Consider the following 24,820-nt stretch of genomic DNA (forward strand, 5'->3'; position numbering starts at 1 on the left):
GACTTTGATGTTTCAGTTTTACAGGTATTTGCATGCAAAACATGCAATCCAACCTTTTTACACTAAATTTCTTGGTTGGGAACTGTATGTCCACATGTACAGTAATGTTCACATTCAAAAGCATTCTAGTAAAAAGCAAATCAGTTTTTCTCCCTCTACTGTTTACAACAGGAGGTACAGTAGAAACACGGTATGAAAGAACAGAAAAAGTTTTACAGTATTGCTTACAAAAAAGCACAAAATTACTGTATCTAATCTCTGCGATCTTCAGGGTTAGGCCACATGTTTTCATCAAATATTGCACTTCTGCACCTCTCACTGCACCTCTCACTGCATCTCTCACTGCATCTCTCTACTGCTCCTGCATCTCTCACTGCATCTCTCTACTGCTCCTGCATCTCTCACTGTACCTCTCACTGCACCTCTCAATGCATCTCACTGCATCTCTCACTGCACCTCTCACTGCACCTCTCACTGCACCTCTCACTGCACCTCTCACTGCATCTCTACTGCTCCTGCATCTCTCACTGCACCTCTCACTGCTCCTGCTCCTCTCACTGCATCTCTCACTGCTCCTCTCACTGCTCCTGCTCCTCTCACTGCATCTCTCACTGCTCCTGCATCTCTCACTGCATCTCTCACTGCATCTCTCACTGCACCTCTCACTGCACCTCTCACTGCTCCTGCTCCTCTCACTGCACCTCTCACTGCTCCTGCTCCTCTCACTGCATCTCTCACTGCTCCTCTCACTGCTCCTGCTCCTCTCACTGCATCTCTCACTGCTCCTGCATCTCTCACTGCATCTCTCACTGCATCTCTCACTGCACCTCTCACTGCACCTCTCACTGCTCCTGCTCCTCTCACTGCATCTCTCACTGCTCCTGCTCCTCTCACTGCATCTCTCACTGCTCCTGCATCTCTCACTGCTCCTGCTCCTCTCACTGCATCTCTCACTGCTCCTGCATCTCTCACTGCATCTCTCACTGCATCTCTCACTGCTCCTGCATCTCTCACTGCATCTCTCACTGCATCTCTCACTGCTCCTGCATCTCTCACTGCATCTCTCACTGCTCCTGCATCTCTCATTGCATCTCTCACTGCTCCTACATCTCTCACTGCATCTCTCACTGCTCCTGCTATTCTCCCTGGGCCCCTTGCTCTTACTCTTCCTCGTCCAGACATTACAGTGTTTGTCTTTTTCTGTTTCTGTTTTCAAAAACATCACTCCTCAAAGTCCTAATTTTACTGTATAAGTGTCAATGTAATAGAAAAAAATTGGGTAATTTTGGGTTGGCCCAATTTACCCAACATAAATCAGCTGTGTGTCAATTATTCAATTGTTTGTTTATTATTTTGCTGAGATATATTGTTTTTGAACTGATATCATTGCAGGAGCAGAGGTTTTTATACTGTATCTAAGGTTTGGAATATTGTTTTTGCTATTGTGGGATGGTGTGTGTTAACATTCGCAAATACTACAAAAACAATCCATAATTTTGTTGGGAGGTATAACTTGTATGTTAAGAAAATGTAAGCATTGTGGAAATGTGTTCACTGACTGCATATTGTGTGAAAACGACATGAAATGTGTGAATGGTATGGCCACAATAGACCGATGCTGTGCTAATTGTGTTTAGAGTTTTGAAAATGTGACTACTGGTTGGACAAACGCTTGTTAGCGACTGAAAAAAACTGCACTATCTGGCTTTTATGATTCTCTAGCTATGTCATGTTATTTATTTATTCAATTTATTTATTTATTTTTGTTGTTGAGTTATTTGAGTTTGGATTGATTTTATAGAGTTATTAACCCTGATGTATGACTCAAGTATGTCCATTTATATGATGCCAATTAATGTGTAAAATAGTACATTTGATTTATTGTATAAATATACATGTTACACATTTTATTTACATGTCAGTTATATTATATTTATTTAAATGAATATTTCCATCATGCTACATAAAAACCCTTGAAAGTTCAGTTATGATTTTGTTTTATTTAAAAAAATTTTTTTTTGAATAAATCAATTAATTTTACATTAGTTTGTGTCAGAAGTCCAGCATCATTGAGTTGTTTTACATGTTCTCATAAGTTTCCATTTTGCCACATTGACAGTAGGCACATGTGTATCCACGTGAATCAGATCAATTCCTGCCTTCCGGTGTTATCAATTTATACATGCAGTTACAGTTTCTGAAGAGACATTCAGGCTTGATAAATATCTGTGGGTGCAATTTAATATATAAGCATTAACATCAGCATGTATTTAGTGCATGTATGAAGGAAGGCTCCATATTACACATTCAACACCATCTAAAACTAAAATGCTATTTTTTATTTTCTTCATGAGGAAAGCTTTAAGGTTTTACCTCGCATTATATAATTAATTTGTTCATTAATGTTTTATTAATTCATTGATGTATTCATGATTTGCTCATTAATTCATATGTTTGTCATTGATTCATTCATATTTGTCCCCTCTCTCTCTCTCTCTCTCTCTCTCTCTCTCTCTCTCTCTCTCTCTCTCTCTCTCTCTCTCTCTCTCTCTCTCTCTCTCTCTCTCTCTCTCTCTCTCTCTCTCTCTCTCTCTCTCTCTCTCTCTCCTGTTATCAGTAGTGGTTTAGCTGACATAAATTTGAACCCTGTTCTCATGGTCATGTTAGTCTGTTAAGATTAAAAAGCATCAAATCCTGCTGGCACAAATTACATGGGGTGTTTAGGGATGCGGGAAGGAGGGATGAATGGAAAAGGGCGGGAGCTGAGTGAATGAATTTTTGTCAAATCAGCATCACAAATCTGTTTGTGTAAAGCATCTAAAAGTATGGATTTATGTAGATGTAGTAAATACTGTAATATGTCAGAGTAAGTTTACAAAGCTATGTTTGAAATTATATTTGTGTGTGTATACTTGTGTTTGTGTTGTTTGTGTGGGTGAGCGAGCGTCTGCTTTTGGCAAACTCGTTGCAATGTGGGATTAGTAGGCAACTCTAAATTGTGGGGAGAAATAGGATCAGATTACAGTGAATTTTGGCACCGGATTATCTTCAATCCCTTAATTGTATCCAAGAAGCCTGAATGAGTTTTTTTGGAAGACATTGAGAGAGAGAAGACACTGAAAATGAGAAGAGAGTTGCAAACTTTAGAAGAAGCAGGTTCTGCATCTTGGATCTCCTGTTTTTGTCCTACATGTTAAATGTGAGACAGTTTTCATCTCACCTAGTGTATATATATATATATATATATATATATATATATATATATATATATATATATATATCACATATCACATCTTCTGCTCCATGGGTTGTGTTTTGGGCTGTGGTCCTGCTGATTTCGTGGCTTTTACCAGAAGATTCTTTGCTTCCTTCCACTGGCACCACGCTGTTCAGCAGAATTAACCAATTGCCTCAGGGTATTTTTCTACAAGCTTGAAAGATTTAAAAGAGGAAAGTTGGGGCTTTTTAAACTAAATCTCTGCTCATCATGTTGGGTTAAAACTGTCATTCCTCTGGGAGCTCAAGCAGAAGCCCCTGGGGATACAGGCACATGTAAATATAGGTCTCAAACTTACTCATCTTCACAAAATTTCCATACCAAAATCTCTGACAATGTTACCACTATTTCTAGTTTCTAACTGAAAGCATCTTTTGATTATTGCATGCTGTGGAGCTGATGTGTTGGGTCTTTGTGCAGTGTCTTAACTTAGCAACCAATTTTACTGGATGCCTTCCAAAGCACAATGCAGCTTGAAGTAGAGCAGGGTTGGGCAACTATGGTCCTGGAAGGCAACTGTCCTGCAGAGTTTGACTCTATCCCCATTCAAACACCTAAAAAAAAATCTAACCTAAGTCTTGCGAATTACAGCTAGGTGTGTTTGATGGAACTAAACTCTGCAGGACATCCTGAAGTTGCCCATCCTTGAACTAGATGCTTTCAAGGCCTCAACTTGAATCCACTTAATGTTTTAATGAGGTTTAAGGTGGTCCCTAAACAACATGTGCTCACATGCTAAATGTATTTTCATGCTAACACAACAACTCTGCATCATTTTTCATAGGTGGGCTATGAGAATGCAGGCACAGTGGAGTTCCTGGTGGACAAACATGGAAAGCACTACTTCATCGAGGTGAACTCCCGCCTACAGGTGGAACATACGGTTACAGAGGAGATCACTGAGTGAGTGAAAAACGTTACAATTGCATTTACAAGATGCACACGAAATAGACTCACAGAGATGTGGGAGGCTCTTATTTTAAGATTCATAGCTTGTTGAGCTAGTTTCCAAAACGTTAACTTGGCATATGTTGAAAGTTAAATGAATAGCAAATCAAAACACATCATAGATTTGTGTTTGCATGTAAATACTCCATTCATTTCTCTGATATGTCTGGAGGATATTACATTTGCCATTATATTCTATCCAGATGCTTTCTTATTAAAGCAACTTCTAAGAAAGCACAAACATCATGTACCCTGCAATTACTTAAACAGTCAAACACTGAAGTGCAAATATACAAATTCTACAGTAATTGCATTCACACACTGCGGTAGCACTCATAGCTCACTAGACGAACTAGCTGAAACCAGCTTCTGATAGCTAAATTTACATGGTTTCATGCTGGTCCAAGCTTCTCATTTATTGATTAACTGGACTGCCAGCTGGTTGACCTGCTTTCAACCTGGTAGCACAGTGGTTTTCAACTAGGGTTGGGTACCGAAACTCGGTGCCAATAGGGAACCGGTTCCGACGTAAACGGTAGTAACCAGACCGAATAAGAACGAAAATTTCGGTGCCTGATTTCGGTGCCTAACTTCATTATGCACACACGCACACACACACACACACACAAGGTCTCTCGCTCTCTCCCTCTCCGCCGTGCGTGTGCTACACAGTTTGGAGCACAGTTTCCTCTTCCTCGCATGCGCGCTCTTTCTCGCAAGGTTTGGCTGCATTTCACGTGTAAAATTACGTGTCAGAACGCCCTCTGGGTGTGCCGATAGTCTGAATCCCATATAGAATCAAGCCAATTCATTGGCTGATGGCGCGGGCGCCGCATCGACGCACTTACGTCGTCATATGTTGGCGCGCGCGCGCCATCTGCTCCTCTGATTTCTCTGCCGAAAAAGGAAGCTGGTCGGCAGCGCGAGGAGCTTGGCGGCGTCCCGTTCCCTTTTGAGAGATATGTTACACCAGTAACCAGAGATGTTCTCTTTCATAGGTTTACTCAACGCTGCGTAGCTAAGAAGCAGTGGATTTGTAGGCTGCCGTATCACGTGCCGTTTGAACTGACGCGCTACAGCGATCTGTCACATTTCAAAGAGCCAAAACGTTATTTATTGTGTGAATCTCGTAAAAATATTGACAGAATCTGACAGCTGTGGATTTGTTCCATATCAAAAGTAACCTTCTCTGTCTTGTCTGTCGGTGTCAGTGTCCTCTTTTTCCGCGATTTTTCTGTGTGAAAAGGGTCATTTGCGTGAGTCTCACGGTCAATGCGTGAGAGTTGGCAGCTCTGCCTGCTAGTAATCTCTATTAATCTCCAGTATTATTACATTGTTTGATACAATATTGTTTCATTTGATATTATGTAAATATTAATTTTTATTTTATATTGGTTTTATTATTACCATATGCTACTTGTATTTATATGGTTTAAAGATTTAAGTTAATATTGTGTCCAGTTTGGCCCTGTAAATTAAAGGGTATTATTTTTTGATAAAGTGTGTGCGGTTTCATTTTCTTAAGTACCGATTTAAGAACCGTTTAAGCACCGGAACCGTTTAAAAAATACCGAGTAGGTACTGGTATCGGATAAAACCCAAACGATACCCAACCCTATTTTCAACTAGTGGACCTCAACAAATTTCAAGTGGCCTCACGATTTAAAAAAATAAATAATAATAATTAAGCAAATAAGCACATATAGATATATTTCTTATTTTTATTAATTATTGGATAATAGGAGTAGTATATTAATATAAGTTTTAAAAAAATAAAATAGGGCTGGGAGCTTAAATATTGTTGTGGACAATGGGAAGCCTTGAAGTCAAAAAGTCAAAATTTGACCATTTGGGTCAAACTAATTTGAATGGGTAGGTTACTTTTGACCAGCAACAAACCAGCTACCATGTCCCAGAAGCTATTTGAATCAGCTTAAGATGGTATGACCTGTTTTTTTCACTGGCAAGTCAAATAAACAAATCTACTTGTACTACTGTATATATAGTAGAACTGGTGAAAACAGTCTGAAAGTAAATTATGAGTTGACTGCTGTGATTGGTTATTTGAAGTATGTGACCCATTAGTTCCAAAATTAGTGCGTTGGCCAGAATAATAACAGTGTGTGCGAACATGCAGCATGCATGCGAATTTGCCTTGATACGTTTGTGTGAATGTGTTGGCAGTCTGTCAATGTATAGTGTCTAGAAAAAAAAAAAATATATGTCTGCTGCCCCACCTTGAGAAGTTGGTCAAGGGGAGAAAGGGATGATAGGAAGATCGAATGAGAGAGAACATGTGTTAGGAACAGCATGTGTATGAGAGAAAGGAAGGAAAAGGAGAGAGGCGTTATAAATAGCTCTCACCTCCCCTGATAACCTATGAGCTGCTCCATAATGACATAGAGATGAGCCTGATCTCATCACATACACACACACATACACACATGCTGACAAGCATGCAGACATTAACGCACTGATGAGTCAAATGATTGATAGCGCTCCTTTCATTCTTCCTCTACACACAGACACACACACAAACACATCTTTGTGTTTTCCAGCACAAGTTCCTCGCCACAGAAATGGAGACTCATACATTATAGATATCAGAGTTGTCAAGTGTAGCTGACAGTGCTGCTCTGAATTGGCTCTCATTGCATGTGCTGCCATCTTAGATTTGCATAGGATTTGTTGAAATATATTATGAGAATTAGTCTGTCTTATGGATATTATACTGGCTCTTTTAAATGGGAAAAAATACATGGTTTGCAATGCAGTCATATTTTTTTTTTTTTTTTTTTTTTTCTTTCTTTCAACAGGGACAATATGCAAAAAAACATTAATTAAAGATGCTTTGCACCAGATTTAGCTTAAGCTAGTTTCCATCTGTAGTCCACGAGCGGTGAATTACAATACAAGATAAAATGTAATTAGTCACTCAAATACAACTATTAATTCATTCATTCAACCATTCCCCATTACAACCATCAGTCCAAGTAAATCATACCAAGATTACTACAATAAAACATCACTAAAAGTCATATTTACATACACAATTATCTATGCTGACACGACTGGTTTTCCAATAGCACTTTCCTTGTATTGCGAGAAAAATCCTTCAGGTCTAAGGTAAGTTTCAGACTCTGTGGGAGTTTGTTCCATTCTTTGATGCCTTTAAATGAGAAGGCTGTCTGTCCAAAGGCCGAGCCACGTTTAGGCAGTCTGCAATAATTGCAACTCGTGGACCTGGTACTCCTAGTCATCCATTCAGAACAAAACTGGACAAATGTTTTCAGGGGAGGAGGCGCAATATTATTCAAAATTTTTAAAACGAATCGCACATTGGCATACACAATTATATTATCAAAGTTTAACATGCTGTATTTCTCAAGAATCAGACAGTGATGATATCTCAGTGTCTTTTGTGTAATACTTTAACAGCTTGATTATATAAAGATGTTAAAGGTTTTATTGCTGTTTCACTCGTCTGTTGACCAACAAGAAATACAGTAGGCTAATTAATATGAGGAATTATCATTGCCTCCAAGTAAATTTTTGCAGCATCATGAGTCAATGTATTCCTAATATGTCTAAAAGCAGAAAAACATCTCAGGTTACGACTGTAACCATAGTTTCCTGAGAAAAGGAACGAGACGATGCGTCAACGACGCTTTGGGAACGCCCCCAGCGTGAATGCGTCTGAAGCATCTATGTCAACTAGTCCAATGGAAAGAATGAGCGTCACGGGCGGGTGACGTCATGACCAGGAAGAGATAAAAGCACATCCGGTGCAAACCGGCATTAGCTTCGAAAATTGCCGAAGCAAGCCGATCACAGGGATGCAGGAAGTATGGCAGGGTAACGCATCGTCTCGTTCCCTTTGTCAGGGAACTATGGTTACAGTCGTAACCTGAGACGTTCCCTTTCGAGGGAACTCGCGATGCGTCAACGACGCTTTGGGAACAAGAATACCCAAAACACCAAACTTTCAAGAACCTGAGTGTCAGCCTGTTGTCACTAAACACTAAGCACCTGGGACCCTGGGGCAGCATCCAGGTCCAGGCTGTAAAACCTCATGAATGTGAGCGGTGAGGACCAGCCCGCCGCATCACAAACGTCTTGGAGAGAAACCCCAAATAATAAGGCTTTAGAGGCCGCCATACCCCTCGTAGAATGAGCTCTGACCGCCAAAGGACACGGCTGGTCAGAGTACTCGTAAGCAAGTGAAATAGCCTCGACTATCCACTTACTGACCGTCTGCTTAGAAGCAGGAAGATCTTTCTTGGGTGATCCAAAGCAAACAAATAGCTGGTCGGATTTTCTCCACGACGAAGTCCGATGAACATAAGTGTCTAGTGCTCGCACTGGACACAAGAGGTTCAGCTTTTCCTGGTCCGAAGAGGTAAAAGGAGGAGGACCGAAAGCCTGCAGCACAATAGGCCTCGGAATCATGGTCGGCACCTTAGGGACGTATCCCTGTTTTGGGTATAAGAATGCCTTGACCATCCCCGGTGCAAATTCAAGGCAGGTGGGGGAAACCGAAAGGGCCTGAATGTCCCTAACTCTCTTGAGGGACAAGATAGCTAGCAAAAAAATGTCTTAAGAGTAAGAAATTTATCTGAAACTGACTCTAAGGGCTCGAATGGAGCCCTAGAAAGGCCTTCTAAAACTATTGCAAGGTCCCAAGCTGGCACCCTAGTGCGAGTTGCAGGCCTCAGCCTCAGCCTCAATGTCCCACGAAGGAAACGTGTAATCAGGGGGTCTCGACCCAACGATGTACCACCCACCAGGGCGTGGAAAGCCACAATGGCCGCCACGTAGACCTTGAGCGGGGAAGGACATAGACCTGACTTAAGCACTCTTGCAGGAACTCGAGTACTGTGTTTACTGAACAGTTAACTGGATCCCACTGATGCTGGTGACACCATAAAGAAAAAACTCTCCATTTAAGTGCATAAAGTTTCCTCGTAGCAGGAGCTCTGGAGCTTAGAATAGTCTCAACAACCTCAGTTGAGAGACCACTCTATGAGTTGGGCCCCCTCAGAGGCCAAACCCACAGATTCCAAATCTCTGGCCGGGGGTGAAATTTTGTGCCCCCGGCCTGAGACAGAAGGTCTCTCCTGATCGGGATCTCCAAGGGAGGACCGTCTAGAAGATGAATCAGGTCCACAAACCAGATTCGAATCGGCCAGCGTGGTGCTACTAGCAGTAGGCTTATTCCGAACTGGCGAATTCGCTCCAGAACTCCTGGGAGCAGAGCAACAGGGGGAAATGCGTACAGACGTAGCCTCGGCCATGTCTGCACCATAGCATCCAGCCCCGGGGGGGCTGGGTGAGTAAGGGAGAACCAAAGTGGACAGTGCGTCGTGAAACTGAGACGCAAACAGATCCACCTCTGCTTGGCCGTAAAACTCCCAAATTTTCTCCACCGCCTCGGGGTGGAGTCTCCAGTCCCCTGGCCTCAGCTCCTGCCTCGACAGGACGTCTGCCCCAATATTCTGGTCCCCCGGAATATACACTGCCCTCAGGGAGAGTACTTTCCCCAGGGACCATAGGAGGATCTGGTGCACCAACTTGCATAGTGGACGTGAACGCAGACCCCCCCTGACCCCCCTGGTCTGGGAGGAAATGTCTCAACGCATTGAAGACAGCCATCATCTCCAGGCAATTTATGTGCCAAGAGAGATGATGACTCCTCCACAGACCCTGTGCCGAGCGGCCTTCCATTACCGCACCCCAGCCGGTGAGGGAAGCATCTGTCGAGATAGCAACTCGATGGCAAAGAGATCCCAACACCGGACCCTGGGTTAAGAACCAGTGTTTCCTCCATATAACCAAGGCGCGGAGGCACCGCCGCGTGATCTTGATCATACGAAGTGGGTTTGCCCTCGGGGAGAACCCTCTAGTCCTGAGCCACCACTGCAAAGGTCTCATGTACAGCAGGCCAAAGGGTATCACATTGGACACTGCTGCCATGAGGCCTAACAGTCTCTCGAACTGTTTTACAGTGCGTGACTGGCCTAGCTTTAGCTCCTTTGTGGCTGTAAGGATAGCAGCTACACGAGCGGGCGATAGAACGGCTCGCATCGTGACTGAATCCCAGACCACACCAAAGAAAGTGGTCCTCTGTAATGGAGAAAGCACATTCTTCTTGGCATTGAGCCTCAACCCCAACATTTGCATATGAGCGAGAACGACACCTCGGTGCCGAACCGCTAACTGCTCTGATTCCGCTAGAATCAGCCAGTCATCTATGTAATTCAGAATGCGTATGCCCTGCAGCCTGAGTGGGGCCAGAGCTGCATAAAGCTAGACCGAATGGAAGTACCCGATACTGGTATTCTTTGCCCCCGAAAGAAAACCTCAGGAACCTCCTGTGGTGAGGGAGGATGGAGACATGGAAGTAAGCGTCTTTCAGATCTATCATGACAAACCAGTCCTCGGATCTGATTTGAGTCACGATCTGTTTGAGTGTTAGCATCTTGAACTTGAGTTTCTGTACTGAACGATTCAACAGACGAAGGGTGGCGGGGTTGGCAGAACGGTCTCGTGAGGACACCGAAATGGAACGGGCACCGTATTCTGAGGTGTACACCGCTCCACTTTGGTTGGGGCTGCCCTCACAGGTCTGATGCCAGTGGTGTCAGGACCTCTTTTTTTGAGCCGAAGTCTTCTTAGCCTGAAGAACGGTCCTCAGATCCGGCCTCGACTTAGAAGACTTCGGGTAAGAGTGTTGCGTCTGCTTCCAGTGTTTGTGTGGAGGTGCACGAGACGAAACACTCTCTTTTTGTTGCACACGATATGAGGAGCTTGACGGCTGAGGCTGCTCACGCCCAGCAGCCCCAGGGGCAACGATACGGCGAGGGAGAAACTTTTTAAAAGCCTCTGACTGTTTCTTGGCCTCCTGGAATCTATCGACGACAGAATTCACTGCATCACCGAAGAGACCAGAAGGCTCAACCGGAGCAGCAAGGAGGAAAGCTCTGTCCTTCTCCTTGATCTCCGCGAGATTCAGCCAGAGGTGTCTCTCAGTAGCTACAAGGGCTGCCATAGACCGCCCAATTGCTCTGGCGGTCTCCTTAGTAGCCCTGAGAGACAAATCTGTGGCCAGACGAAGTTCGCGAACCTCATCGGGCCCAACCCCCTCGCTCTTATCGATATCCCCCAGCAGTTCAGCCTGATAAGCCTGAAGCACTGCCATCGTGTGAAGGCAGGCTCCAGCTTGACCTGCTGCCGTATATGCTTTGCCCACCAAATTAGATGTTGTTTTTAATGGCTTGGTGGGCAAAGGCCTTCAGAGACGATGCTGGACCGGGCGACAGATAACTCGCGAGCGTCTGTTCAGCCCGGGGCATCGACTCATATCCATACTCTTTCAACCCTCTTATTCCTTAATATAAATGAACTTGAGGGCTGAAAAGTCGTGAAGAGTATGGCTTATTCCACGATCTAGACAGCTCACTGTGAAGATCGGGGAAAAAGGGCCTCGTGGTGGAGGTGAAATACTGGATGTTAGGAGCGCCCCTTTTCTCGGCTGGCAATTCAATATGTAATTTTTCTACAGCGTAAGTGATCGCCTCCCCCAGCTCCTCATATGCGGGAGAAGGAGGTGGCGAATCTCCTTCTCCCATGTGTGTGCTTTCACTTCCAATGCTTAGTACATCAGCCTCCTCGGAGGAAGAGCACTGAAGCATTGGTGGGCTCTCTCCCCGGGCGGAAGAAGCTGCAGAGCGGGCTTCCGACACCGGGGGGAGAGCACTGGATCTTCCGGGTAAGGAAGGAGAAAAGGCCCTCAGACCCGTCTCCAACCCCTCCGAAAGATCCTTTTGCGATCCCCAGGAATGCATTCTCCGTGTTGCCTCGGCAACAGCGGATCCTGCACCCTGATGATCGTGAGCCTGGCCACTTTCCTTAAAAAGTGACAGGCGGGAGCGGAGCATGGGAGGCGGAAGCATCTCGCAATGTTGGCATTCAGCCCCCTCGAAGGCTGAAACCGCATGCTCCACTCCCAAACAAATCACACAAAGCTTGTGTGTATCCCCACCCGTTAAATAACGCGGGCAAGGAGAAGCACACAGTTTGTAGACTTGTTTCGCCATTCCAAATATATATATATAAATACAGACAACAGTAAATATGACAGACAGAGACACAGATCGCTTGCTGAGGCAACAGAAGCTAATGCCGGTTTGCACCGGATGTGCTTTTATCTCTTCCTGGTCATGACGTCACCCACCCGTGACGCTCATTCTTTCCATTGGACTAGTTGACATAGATGCTTCAGACGCATTCACGCTGGGGGCGTTCCCAAAGCGTCATTGACGCATCGCGAGTTCCCTCGAAAGGGAACTGTATTTTAGCGTGCTGCAAAATTTCTTAAAAGGGTCATACACTCACTGGCCACTTTATTAGGTACACCTGTCCAACTGCTCGTTAACACTTAATTTCTAAGCAGCCAATCACATGGCGGCAACTCAGTGCATTTAGGCATGTAGACATGGTCAAGACAATCTCCTGCAGTTCAAACCGAGCATCAGTATGGGGAAGAAAGTTGATTTGAGTGACTTTGAACGTGGCATGATTGTTGGTGCCAGAAGGGCTGGTCTGAGTATTTCAGAAACTGCTAATCTACTGGGATTTTCACGCACAACCATCTCTAGGGTTTACAGAGAATGGTCAGAAAAAGAAAAAACATCCAGTGAGCGGCAGTTCTGTGGGCGGAAATGCCTTGTTGATGCCAGAGGTCAGAGGAGAATGGCCAGACTGGTTCGAGCTGATAGAAGGGCAACAGTGACTGAAATAACCACTCGTTACAACCGAGGTATGCAGCAAAGCATTTGTGAAGCCACAACACGCACAACCTTGAGGCGGATGGGCTACAACAGCAGAAGACTCCACCGGGTACCACTCATCTCCACTACAAATAGGAAAAAGAGGCTACAATTTGCAAGAGCTCACCAAAATTGAACAGTTGAAGACTGGAAAAATGTTGCCTGGTCTGATGAGTCTCGATTTCTGTTGAGACATTCAGATGTTAGAGTCAGAATTTGGCGTAAACAGAATGAGAACATGGAACCATCATGCCTTGTTACCACTGTGCAGGCTGGTGGTGGTGGTGTAATGGTGTGGGGGATGTTTTCCTGGCACACTTTAGGCCCCTTAGTGCCAATTGGGCATCGTTTAAATGCCACGGCCTACCTGAGCATTGTTTCTGACCATGTCCATCCCTTTATGGCCACCATGTACCCATCCTCTGATGGCTACTTCCACCATGTCACAAAGCTCTAATTATTTCAAATTGGTTTCTTGAACATGACAATGAGTTCACTGTACTAAAATGGCCTCCACAGTCACCAGATCTCAACCCAAAAGAGCATCTTTGGGATGTGGTGGAACGGGAGATTCGCATCATGGATGTGCAGCCGACAAATCTGCGGCAACTGTGTGATGCCATCATGTCAATATGGACCAAACTCCCTGAGGAATGCTTCCAGCACCTTGTTGAATCTATGCCAAGAAGAATTGAGGCAGTTCTGAAGGCAAAAGGGGGTCCAACCCGTTACTAGCATGGGGTACCTAATAAAGTGGCCGGTGAGTGTATATCGGTCGGTATATCTACATTTTTGTGCATGGCCAGCATGAGGGGTGTGAGTGGAACTTTTGTGAGTGGAAGCAATTACAACCAACTGTAGACCCATTCATCCATTAAGGCTTGATTTCTTTCATGGGATCTACCTGAATAAATCATGTAAAATCCCCTTAATTATTTAGTCTATGGTACAATGAATTTAATATTTTTAGTGAAATATGCTTTTTTATTTTAAGTTGACGCTCAAAAGTGTGTGAATTAGAGTGAATGAAAATAACCTGTTTATATTTGACTTTTATATTGCATTATTAAAAGACTGTATGCACTAGCATAGCACATAATCAAACTTGTTACTGCATTCGCATTATAACAAAGTTTTTGCTCAACGAACAAAGCAACATGCTTCAGAGTATCAAGACATGCAGTTATTCACAACCTTACTATAAGCCCTACTCTTCTGCACAATGGTTACGGTAACGATCAAAACATCAACATAATAGAAACTCTTTCAAATGTCAAACATAACTGAACATTAAAGATTAACAGATGTTTCCCTTTAGTCAAAAACACATAAAAGAACACTTAATTTCAATATTTCCTCTCCATTACCAGCCATGTGCAAAGCATGCTGGGAACTAACAATGGTGTCTCTAAATAAAACCGCATAATTGAGCTAATTCTCTTAAAATAAATTGGTAGCCCTTTTTCCTTAATTTTATCAGCTTAATCGGTTCCTCAATTCAAGCCTCAAAATTGTGTGTTTCCTTAAAAAAAATTAGGAAAATGTTATCTCTTGGTTTTATTAGTGAAATGTTCTCAATATTTTCTATACAACACTGAACCCCAATTTTCTTAATAAAATATACGCAATATTTTTAATTATCACCCATAATTCAAGACCCATGATTAAGACCCATGATTCATTTTTTACAGTGTAGGGGTGTAATGATACAGTTAGCTCACGAATCGATACACGATATGAGGCTAACGAGAACAAGACGAAACAATATTTTAATACTATTTTTAAGAAATCTTCAATGACGAAGTATACTGTATAACTGGAAAAATAGTCTTTTATTCGACTGAAAGTCACAAAATGCAAGACAATGCAGGTACATGTTGAAATGGTTTAACTACTAATCATCTTGTAATAAATGTCACTTCAGTTCTACTTTCTGAGTATGAATTATCCAACCCGAATTTAACGAGGTGGCTAATTCATACGACCTCACTCATACGAATTTGTACGATTTTTGCTAAATCGTACATATTTTGTGAGTTGCCCAATTCGTATGAATTTGTACGAATGACCTACCCCTGACCCCGCCCCTAAACCTACCCATCACTGGGGTTTAGAAAAATCGTACAAATTAGCCACCTTTTACTCACTCGTACGAATTGGTTGTGAGATAATGTTGAATTATCTTAAGCAGTGAAAGACAGAACAATAGAATGCAAGTACTGTAGAACGTTCTGCCACAAACTCAACTCCGGCATGCTGATATCGGGAGAGAGCTTTTCACCACCAGAAATATCGTCATGTTTTAATATCGCGATATTTTGTGACACGAGATCTCGTCACACCCCTATATTATACCTTTCTCTTGCACCGCCCATTTTGGCAAGGGGGTGCATAACTGACATACCCAAAATAAAAAGGTTACTCCTCATGAGTCGTTCTGACTAGACATATAAGACACTTACTGACACTTGAGAGTTTACTGGTCAAGACTCTGAATTGCTCAGACTGTACAAAAATAATAGATAAAATGTATATATATTTTTAGATATTTTAAAAATAGATGTGGCTGGGGTGAGGGAGGTTATATAGTTGCATAGAGTTTTGGTAGTATTTGAGTTTTGTGGTCATTGAATGCGTAATGTATCAAAGCAAACATCCTCAGTCCTTTAGTGCATGATGCTGTTGTGCTGACTGTCTGCAGAGTTTTGAAAATCTATTCTGTAAAGCATGTAACCAATTGTAAAAATCTCTTTACTTGTAACTTTTTACAAAGCTTGCTTTCAATCATATGTCCCAGCACAGCATATTGCAGGCATATGAAATCCAGCACAGCTACTTGAGAATGTCAACAGGCTGCGGCCTCTGCGTTCAATCAGCCGAGCCTCACAGTGCAGCTCAATGCTCGGGCCTATTCACTCTGACCTGAGGTGCAGTATGAGGCCTATAGCAGAACTCCATGCTGAGCCCCACTGAGCATCATCAAACAATGTGGATAACCTAAGCTGTGAGGAGCTGTGCCTGCTTGTATTTGATATGATTGGAATAATGAGCCTTAGGGTGGAGCTCCTTGCTGGGGCCTGCTCTGCGTGATAAGAGCTGCAAATGGGCTTTGTTGCAGAGTTGCATGCTGGGCTCTGATAAAGATACTGAAGCACTGGGTTCTCTGCACGTTTTTCACTTTCTCTTTACTTTAACTGCTTGGAGTAGTGTCTTGAATACAGTAACTATCCAAATACACATTTACCTAATTTTATCCTCCCTACAGTTCAAAAGTTTGTGGTCAGATACTTTTATACATCAAGGATGCATAAAGTTAATCAAAAGGGACAGTTTATAGTTTATAGACAAAATACGTTTATAGTTTTACAAAAGATTTATATTTCAAATGTTTTGTTAAACTTTCTATTCATCAAAGAATCTTCTGAACACACCCTGAAGACTGTAGTAGTGACTGCTGAAAATTCCAGTTGCACCTCATTGCAGTACACGAGATCCAGGGGGCGGAGTTGGATCTAGATCTAAGGGGTGGAGATGGGTAGGATTTAGGGGTGGGGTTAGAGATCAGGGGGCGGAGATGGGTAGGTTTAGGTATTTGTAAGGTGGGAGGAGTTGGATCTGGATCCAACTCCTCCCCGTGGATTTCGTGTTCTGAAGTGAGGACCATCTCGAAAATTCAGCTTTGCCATTACAGGAAATGAATTACATTTGAAGACTTCAGATGCAAAAGCTACTAAACGCCACCACCGTCAAAAATGAGAAAACAATATTGAGCGAATGATCTCCGCTATGGAAGCTTGTTTCCGCCACTGAATAAAAAAAATATATATAATAATTGTGACTTTTTATCTCACAATTGCGAGATATGAAGTCAGAATTGTGAGAAATAAAGTCGCAATTCTGAGAAATAAAATCGCAATTGCGAGGTATAAAGTCGCAATTCTGAGAAATAAAGTCGCAATTGCGAGAAAAAAAGACAGAATTGCGACTTTTTATCTCACAATTCTGACTTTTTTTCTCACAATTGCGAGTTTACATCTCGCAATTCTGACTTAATAACACATAATTGTGAGTTTATATCTCGAAATTCTGACATCTTTTCTCAGAATTGTGAGATATAAACTCGCAATTGCGAGTTATCAGGCCAATTCTAAGGGGGAAAAAAGACTAACTTTTTCCCCCTCAGAATATAGTTTATATCTCACAATTCTGATTTTACAACACACAATTTCGACTTTATATCACGCAATTCTGACTTTATAACACGCAATTGCGACTTTATATCAATCAATTCTGACTTTATATCTCGCAATTCTGACTTTATAACACGCAATTGCGATTTTATATCACGCAATTCTGACTTTATATCTCGCAATTCTGACTTTATATCACGCAATTCTGACTTTACATCTTGCAATTGTGAGAAAAAAAGTCAGAATTGTGAGATAAAAAGTCGCAATTACCTTTTTTATTTTTCATTCAGTGGCGGAAACAAGCTTCCATATCTCCGCACATAGCATACGTTCATTAAATAATTTCCCTTCAAACCAGTTAAATCTCAGCCTCAGCCCATTCAGAAATACCGGTTCATTGGCACTTTTCTTTGCCAGCAAAAGCCTTTAAGTTCACAGAACCAATCAGAAGACACAAAATCAAATCATATGACTTCAAGATGAATGATGGCGTGCGTATGAAATTATCGATTTCAATTTTTACCGGCTTTCAATTATCGAGCTGTTAGTTTTTATCCTGTTTAAAGAGATTTTTAACTAAACAAGATGTTTAGAAGTTTAGAAGAAGTATTTTATGACTGGATTGTCAATATCAGTTTAATGTTTAATGACTTAATGCACTTCTTAATGTTTACTTACAGTTAATTTTAAATATATACTGTATATATATATATATATATATATATACACTCACCGGCCACTTTAGTAGGTACACCTGTCCAACTGCTCGTTAACACTTAATTTCTAAGCAGCCAATCACATGGCGGCAACTCAGTGCATTTAGGCATGTAGACATGGTCAAGACAATCTCCTGCAGTTCAAACCGAGCATCAGTATGGGGAAGAAAGGTGATTTGAGTGACTTTGAACGTGGCATGATTGTTGGTGCCAGAAGGGCTGGTCTGAGTATTTCAGAAACTGCTAATCTACTGGGATTTTCACGCACAACCATCTCTAGGGTTTACAGAGAATGGTCCGAAAAAGAAAAAACATCCAGTGAGCGGCAGTTCTGTGGGCGGAAATGCCTTGTTGATGCCAGAGGTCAGAGGAGAATGGCCAGACTGGTTCGAGCTGATAGAAGGGCAACAGTGACTGAAATAACCACTCGTTACAACCGAGGTATGCAGCAAAGCATTTGTGAAGCCACAACACGCACAACCTTGAGGCGGATGGGCTACAACAGCAGAAGACTCCACCGGGTACCACTCATCTCCACTACAAATAGGAAAAAGAGGCTACAATTTGCAAGAGCTCACCAAAATTGAACAGTTGAAGACTGGAAAAATGTTGCCTGGTCTGATGAGTCTCGATTTCTGTTGAGACATTCAGATGTTAGAGTCAGAATTTGGCGTAAACAGAATGAGAACATGGAACCATCATGCCTTGTTACCACTGTGCAGGCTGGTGGTGGTGGTGTAATGGTGTGGGGGATGTTTTCCTGGCACACTTTAGGCCCCTTAGTGCCAATTGGGCATCGTTTAAATGCCACGGCCTACCTGAGCATTGTTTCTGACCATGTCCATCCCTTTATGGCCACCATGTACCCATCCTCTGATGGCTACTTCCACCATGTCACAAAGCTCTAATCATTTCAAATTGGTTTCTTGAACATGACAATGAGTTCACTGTACTAAAATGGCCTCCACAGTCACCAGATCTCAACCCAATAGAGCATCTTTGGGATGTGGTGGAACGGGAGATTCGCATCATGGATGTGCAGCCGACAAATCTGCGGCAACTGTGTGATGCCATCATGTCAATATGGACCAAACTCCCTGAGGAATGCTTCCAGCACCTTGTTGAATCTATGCCACGAAGAATTGAGGCAGTTCTGAAGGCAAAAGGGGGTCCAACCCGTTACTAGCATGGGGTACCTAATAAAGTGGCCGGTGAGTGTATATATATATATATATATATATTTAATATTGTATATACATTTACATTTAGTCATTTAGCAGACGCTTTTATCCAAAGCGACTTACATCTGAGGACTAAAGCAAGCGAGTCATCATGAAGAGGGAAGAACGACGCAAGAAGTGCTTAAAATACAAAGTTCAGGCATTGCTCAGAGTAGCAAAAGCCAGACAAGGGAAGATTTAAAAGGGAAGGAAAGATTTAAAAGAGAAGAAGATTTTTTTTTTTTTTTTTATGTTAAGTACTCACGGAAGAGATGAGTTTTCAGTTGTCTTTTGAATGCGGTCAGGGATTCTGCATTACGGACGAGGGTGGGGAGATCATTCCACCAGCATGGAATCGTGAATGAGAATGTTCTGGAGAGTGATTTAGTGACTTAGATCTGTTAGTGACTTAGATAATGTTCTGGAGAGTGACTTAGATCTGTAAGCAAGCGTCAAAGCTTTGAATTTGATGCGAGCAGCGAGTGGTAGCCAATGCAGGGAGATGAACAGCGGAGTGACGTGGGCCCTTTTGGGCTCGTTGAAGACTAGACGAGCTGCAGCATTCTGGATCATTTGTAGAGGTTTAGTTGCACATGATGGAAGTCCAGCCAGAAGAGCATTGCAGTAATCAAGCCTAGAAATAACCAGGGCCTGGACGAGAAGTTGTGTTGCATGCTCAGTTAGGAAAGGCCTGATCTTCCTGATGTTATACATTGCAAAACTGCATGATCGAGCTGTCTTTGTAATGTGGTCTGTGAAAGTCAGCTGGTCATCAAATATTACTCCAAGATTTCTGACTGACCTTGATGGGGTGATTGAGGATGACTCTAGCTCAGGGATGGGCAACTTCGGTCCTGGAGGGCCACTGTCCTACAGAGTTTAGCTTCAACCCTAATCAAACACACCTGAACAAGCTAATCAAGGTCTTCAGGATCACTGGAAAGTTACTGGCAGGTGATTTTTTTTCAGGGTTGGAGCTAAACTCTGTAGGACAGTGGCCCTCCAGGGCCGAAGTTGCCCATCCCTGCTCTACCTGGATAGTGAAGTCATGCTGTAGAGACAGATTGGCAGGGAGGATGAGAAGCTCAGTCTTTGCCAGGTTGAGCTGCAGGTGATGTTCCTTCATCCATGCCGAGATGTCCGCCAGACAGCTTGAGATACGTGCAGCTACTGTGGGATCATCTGGTTGAAATGAGAGGTGGAGCTGTGTGTCATCAGCATAGCAATGGTAAGAGAAACCATGTGCCTGTATGATGGGTCCCAATGATGTGGTGTAGATGGAGAAGAGGAGTGGTCCAAGAACTGAACCCTGAGGAACCCCTGTGTTCAGTTGATGTGCTTTGGATACCTCGCCTCTCCATGTAACCCTGAAGGACCTACCTGTGAGATAGGACTCAAACCAGTGGAGGGAAGTTCCTTTGATGCCCAGTGATGAGAGGGTGGACAGAAGGATCTGATGATTCACAGTGTCGAAGGCAGCAGAAAGATCCAGCAGAATGAGAACTGAAGATTTGGAAGCAGCTTTTGCGATCCGCAGGGCTTCTGTGACCGACAGTAGTGCAGTCTCGGTTGAATGGCCTTTCTTGAAGCCAGATTGGTTGACATCTAGCTGGTTGGTGACACTTGGTTGAAAGCAACTCGTTCAAGTGTTTTCGCAATGAATGGTAGGAGAGAGACAGGTCTGTAATTCTCTAAAAGTGATGTGTCTAATGTTGTTTTTTTTAAGCAGTGGAGTTACCCGAGCCTGCTTGAATGCTGTAGGGAAAATGCCAGTGTGGAGGGATGAGTTGATGATGTGTGTGAGTGCTGGTAGAAGTGTGGGAGAGATGGCTTGTAGAAGGTGAGAGGGGATGGGGTCTAGAGGGCAGGTGGTAGGATGACTGGAGAGGAGAAGTTTAGATACTTCTTCCTCGGTTAGCGGAGAGAAGGTAAAGAGAAGATTTCTGGTAGTGGGAGAGGATGGTTTGGGTTCCTGTGTGTGTGGAGTTGAGAACTATATAAGTTATTATATTTTAAATATATATTATATTATATATTTTTATTTATTTTAAGTGTAGTTCTTGTATTGTAATCTGCCACTAGTGGAACTATCTGGAATGTAGGGAAAATGCCAGTGTGGAGGGATGAGTTGATGATGTGTGTGAGTGCTGGTAGAAGTGTGGGAGAGATGGCTTGTAGAAGGTGAGAGGGGATGGGGTCTAGAGGGCAGGTGGTAGGATGACTGGAGAGGAGAAGTTTAGATACTTCTTCCTCGGTTAGCGGAGAGAAGGTAAAGAGAAGGTTTCTGGTAGTGGGAGAGGATGGTTTGGGTTCCTGTGTGTGTGGAGTTGAGAACTATATAAGTTATTATATTTTAAATATATATTATATTATATATTTTTATTTATTTTAAGTGTAGTTCTTGTATTGTAATCTGCCACTAGTGGAACTATCTGGAATTGTTCAGGCAAACGGGTAGTCCCACCCCAAACTCATTGGAAGATCCAGAAGCTGACATGTTTGAAAGCGCCACAGTGTTAACAATCTTTGAGGGTGTATTCACACCAGGAAAGTCCGATAGTTCACTTGCTTTGGTCCGGACCAATTTTTTTAATTTTTTTTAGTTTTTGGTACGGTTCGCTTTCACACTGCTCTTTTTGCAAGTGAACCAAAATTTGTAAACAAAACCACACGTGTGCTAAGGTCGTCCATTCATTGGACAAGGATTCTCAAGTAGGGAAATCAGGAAGTGCAAAAAAGGCTCAGCATGGAGATATTTCGTAGCCTACTGCAATATTTGTTATTTTACTAATTTTGTGTTATTCTGTACAAACGCAATATGAAGAAACTGCGCAGAAGACGGATAAGGTATAAAGTTTTCATTCATAGAGAGGGGCTATGTTCACACATTCAAATAATGAGATTCTTATTGTATATACTGCTAACAAGTGCTGTCAATGTTAACGCTTGCGATTAAGTTTGTCCAGTTTAACGCAGCGTCAGTATTGTAACTATCGTTACATTACTGACGCTTGCGATTAAGTTTGTCCAGTTTAACGCAGCGTCAGTATTGTAACTATCGTTACATTATATGAACTGCAAAAGCTTTTTTTGCATCTATGCGCGATTAGACTAAAGAGAACGCTCAGTATGTGAATGTCCTGATGCACACACTCACTCATTCATTCATTCCATTCCAATGACGCACACACGACGCGAAGAAAGACGCGCAACAGTATCGTGTGGCCAGACAGCGCGCCGGAATGGAATTCTCTTTCGCACTTGAACAACAATAACACAAACCATTATGCCAAAATCTCCGACTACGGAAGCCTTTTAACTCAAAGGCGCAGTGCTTTCTTGCAATTGGGTCGGTTCATGTTCACACCGTAAACGAACCGTACCAGAGTTCGTTTGGAACCGTACCGAGACCACCTCTTCAGCTGGGTCTCGGTTCGGTTGTTTGGTCCGCACCCGAGTTCGATTGCTGTATTCACACCTGCCCAAAAGGTCCGCACCAAGGGGGGAAACGAACTAGAGTTCGATTCAATCGAACCAAACAAGGCAGGTGTGAATACACCCTGAGATGTGAACAGGGTACAGTGGGGTCCAAAACTCTGAGACAATTAATGCAAATGCTTTTATTTTGCATTCTTCTATCTTTTCTTTTCATTGTAAGTTATATTGTAGTACAGCATACATAATAGTGCCAAAATGCTTTTTTGTGCTTCAATAGAAAGCATCTAACTAACATCTGTTGAAAGTTCACAAGATCATTCTCTAAAATGTACATATTTGATTGGTCACAGAGAAACAATACAGAATCTGAAATATTTTTAATATCATGTTACTTATTTGTTTTATGTTAATGTTAATTTTTGTTTATTTCCAGGTTTAAATGAATAAAATCACAGATTTTCAATGTGATTTCATACTTTTGGATCCCACTGTAGTTATGTCTACATGTTGAACTTGCGTAGGAGAAAATATTTCTTTCTAAATCAACAGCTGTCTGTAACTGTTCTTTTTCTTGTCCAAGAGTGTTCACAGTGTTTTTTCTTGATCTCATAACAGTTCTTTGCTATTGCTGCTGTCTCTCTCTCTCTGTCTCTGCTGGCCTCATTGTCTCTTTCATGTTGTATTTATTACTTGAGATTTTTTTTTTCATTATTATCCTATTATCTCCTGAATGTGTTTTCTGACTCATGAGTGTGGGGTGGCAGATAAAAGCGGTAAGCCAATAATTAATGCTTCTGTGAATAGCAGGCTGAAGGGTGAAACCCAGATGAAATACAAGAGCTAGAAATTAGAGGTAAAAGTAAGCTTATAGAAAATGTGGATTTGTCCCCTCAATACATTCAGTACAGTTTGTGTTTTTGTATCTGCATGCACATACTGTGTACACGTTTTCGATCGGATATACAGGGAGAGCAGAGATGTGTATTTGTGTTTGTTTGTGGGAAGGATGTGGCTTCAACCACTCAAGGTCAGCATGGTGTTAAAGGCTCATTAACACATTCCTGCTGATCTTTGATCAGTATTGAGTGACACATGTCCTCTGTGACCTCTTCGATTTGAACAGCACATGTTTGACCCTGGACCTGTGGTGAGTTGTTATCTATATTGAGAATAAGATAAGTACGCAATTTCTGGGGCCTTCAACCTTTTTCCTGACCCTTGTTACAGCATGAAATTGAGTGCTTAATTTTAAGCTTGGCTTATAATAAAATGCATATAGTGCTTATTAATGTATTTACATTAATTTGTTTGTAATTCCATTCAATTTGATTGCTATTACAATACAATTCAAATAATCATTTTTGTACAAAGTCATGTAATGTACTTGTGCATTACATTTTCGCTTTACCAAATTTTTTGTGGGAGGGAAAGAGAAGGCAGATGCCATTTACACTAAGTGAAAATAGCAGTATTTTCTTGCACTGTAAATATGTGTAATGTGCTCCGAGGATAAACAAAAGTCTTTATAAGGTTTGAAACGACATGAATAGGGTGAATAATGTGAATTTTAATTTTTGTATGAACTGACCCTTTAAAGTCAAAAATGGTTTCTGCCTTATTGGTTTAACGATAAAGCAACACACACAAACGAGGGATACTACAGTCTTTTATTTAAACACAGGAGATCATTAGAACAACACAGGAGTAAACAACACATTACGCACAGACAATAACCGACAAATGACTACCTGAACAGCTGATTATAATTAACCATAGAAACAAACAGGGACATACGATAATCAGAAACCAATGAAACCTAAATTAAACAGATGAGGGGAACAGGAACTAAAGGAAACAACAGAATATCAAAATAAGAGTCCAAGACTGTGACAATTGTGCTTGTCTGAAGTATAAAATCATTGGTTACCCGTAAGCCAATCACATAACGTTTGGTTATGACGTGTGTTATTCGCCAGCTCAGCCGCATCGAACTTCCACTGTAAACACATGTATGATGCGAAAATGAAACCATCGAGCGAAATATCGGAGTGAACATGGCTGACCGAGTTTTGCTGCCTCCTTAACCTGATCCTTCATGAGTGCAACCAAGGGGGACACAATCACAACTATCGCCTTGCCGGCCTTTGGCCTGCCCAGTTTCTCGCTGACGATCGGTAATAGTTGATAAATTAACGTTAAAATT

General features: G+C 42.3%; 1 protein-coding gene across 1 annotated transcript in view; it reads left to right on the forward strand.

The window, feature by feature from the left end:
* Positions 1–24,820, forward strand: part of LOC130072922 (pyruvate carboxylase, mitochondrial-like) — a 173,771-nt gene that overhangs the window by 42,686 nt on the left and 106,265 nt on the right. The window contains exon 8 of the mRNA XM_056238245.1: positions 4,062–4,180. Within this exon, the coding sequence (XP_056094220.1) occupies positions 4,062–4,180 (119 nt within the window). The remainder of the gene's footprint in view (positions 1–4,061; positions 4,181–24,820) is intronic.

Source organism: Rhinichthys klamathensis, unplaced genomic scaffold (assembly GCF_029890125.1).
Source record: "Rhinichthys klamathensis goyatoka isolate OS25496 unplaced genomic scaffold, OSU_Roscu_1.1 h1tg000512l_1, whole genome shotgun sequence".
NCBI classification, from domain to species: Eukaryota; Metazoa; Chordata; class Actinopteri; order Cypriniformes; family Leuciscidae; genus Rhinichthys; species Rhinichthys klamathensis.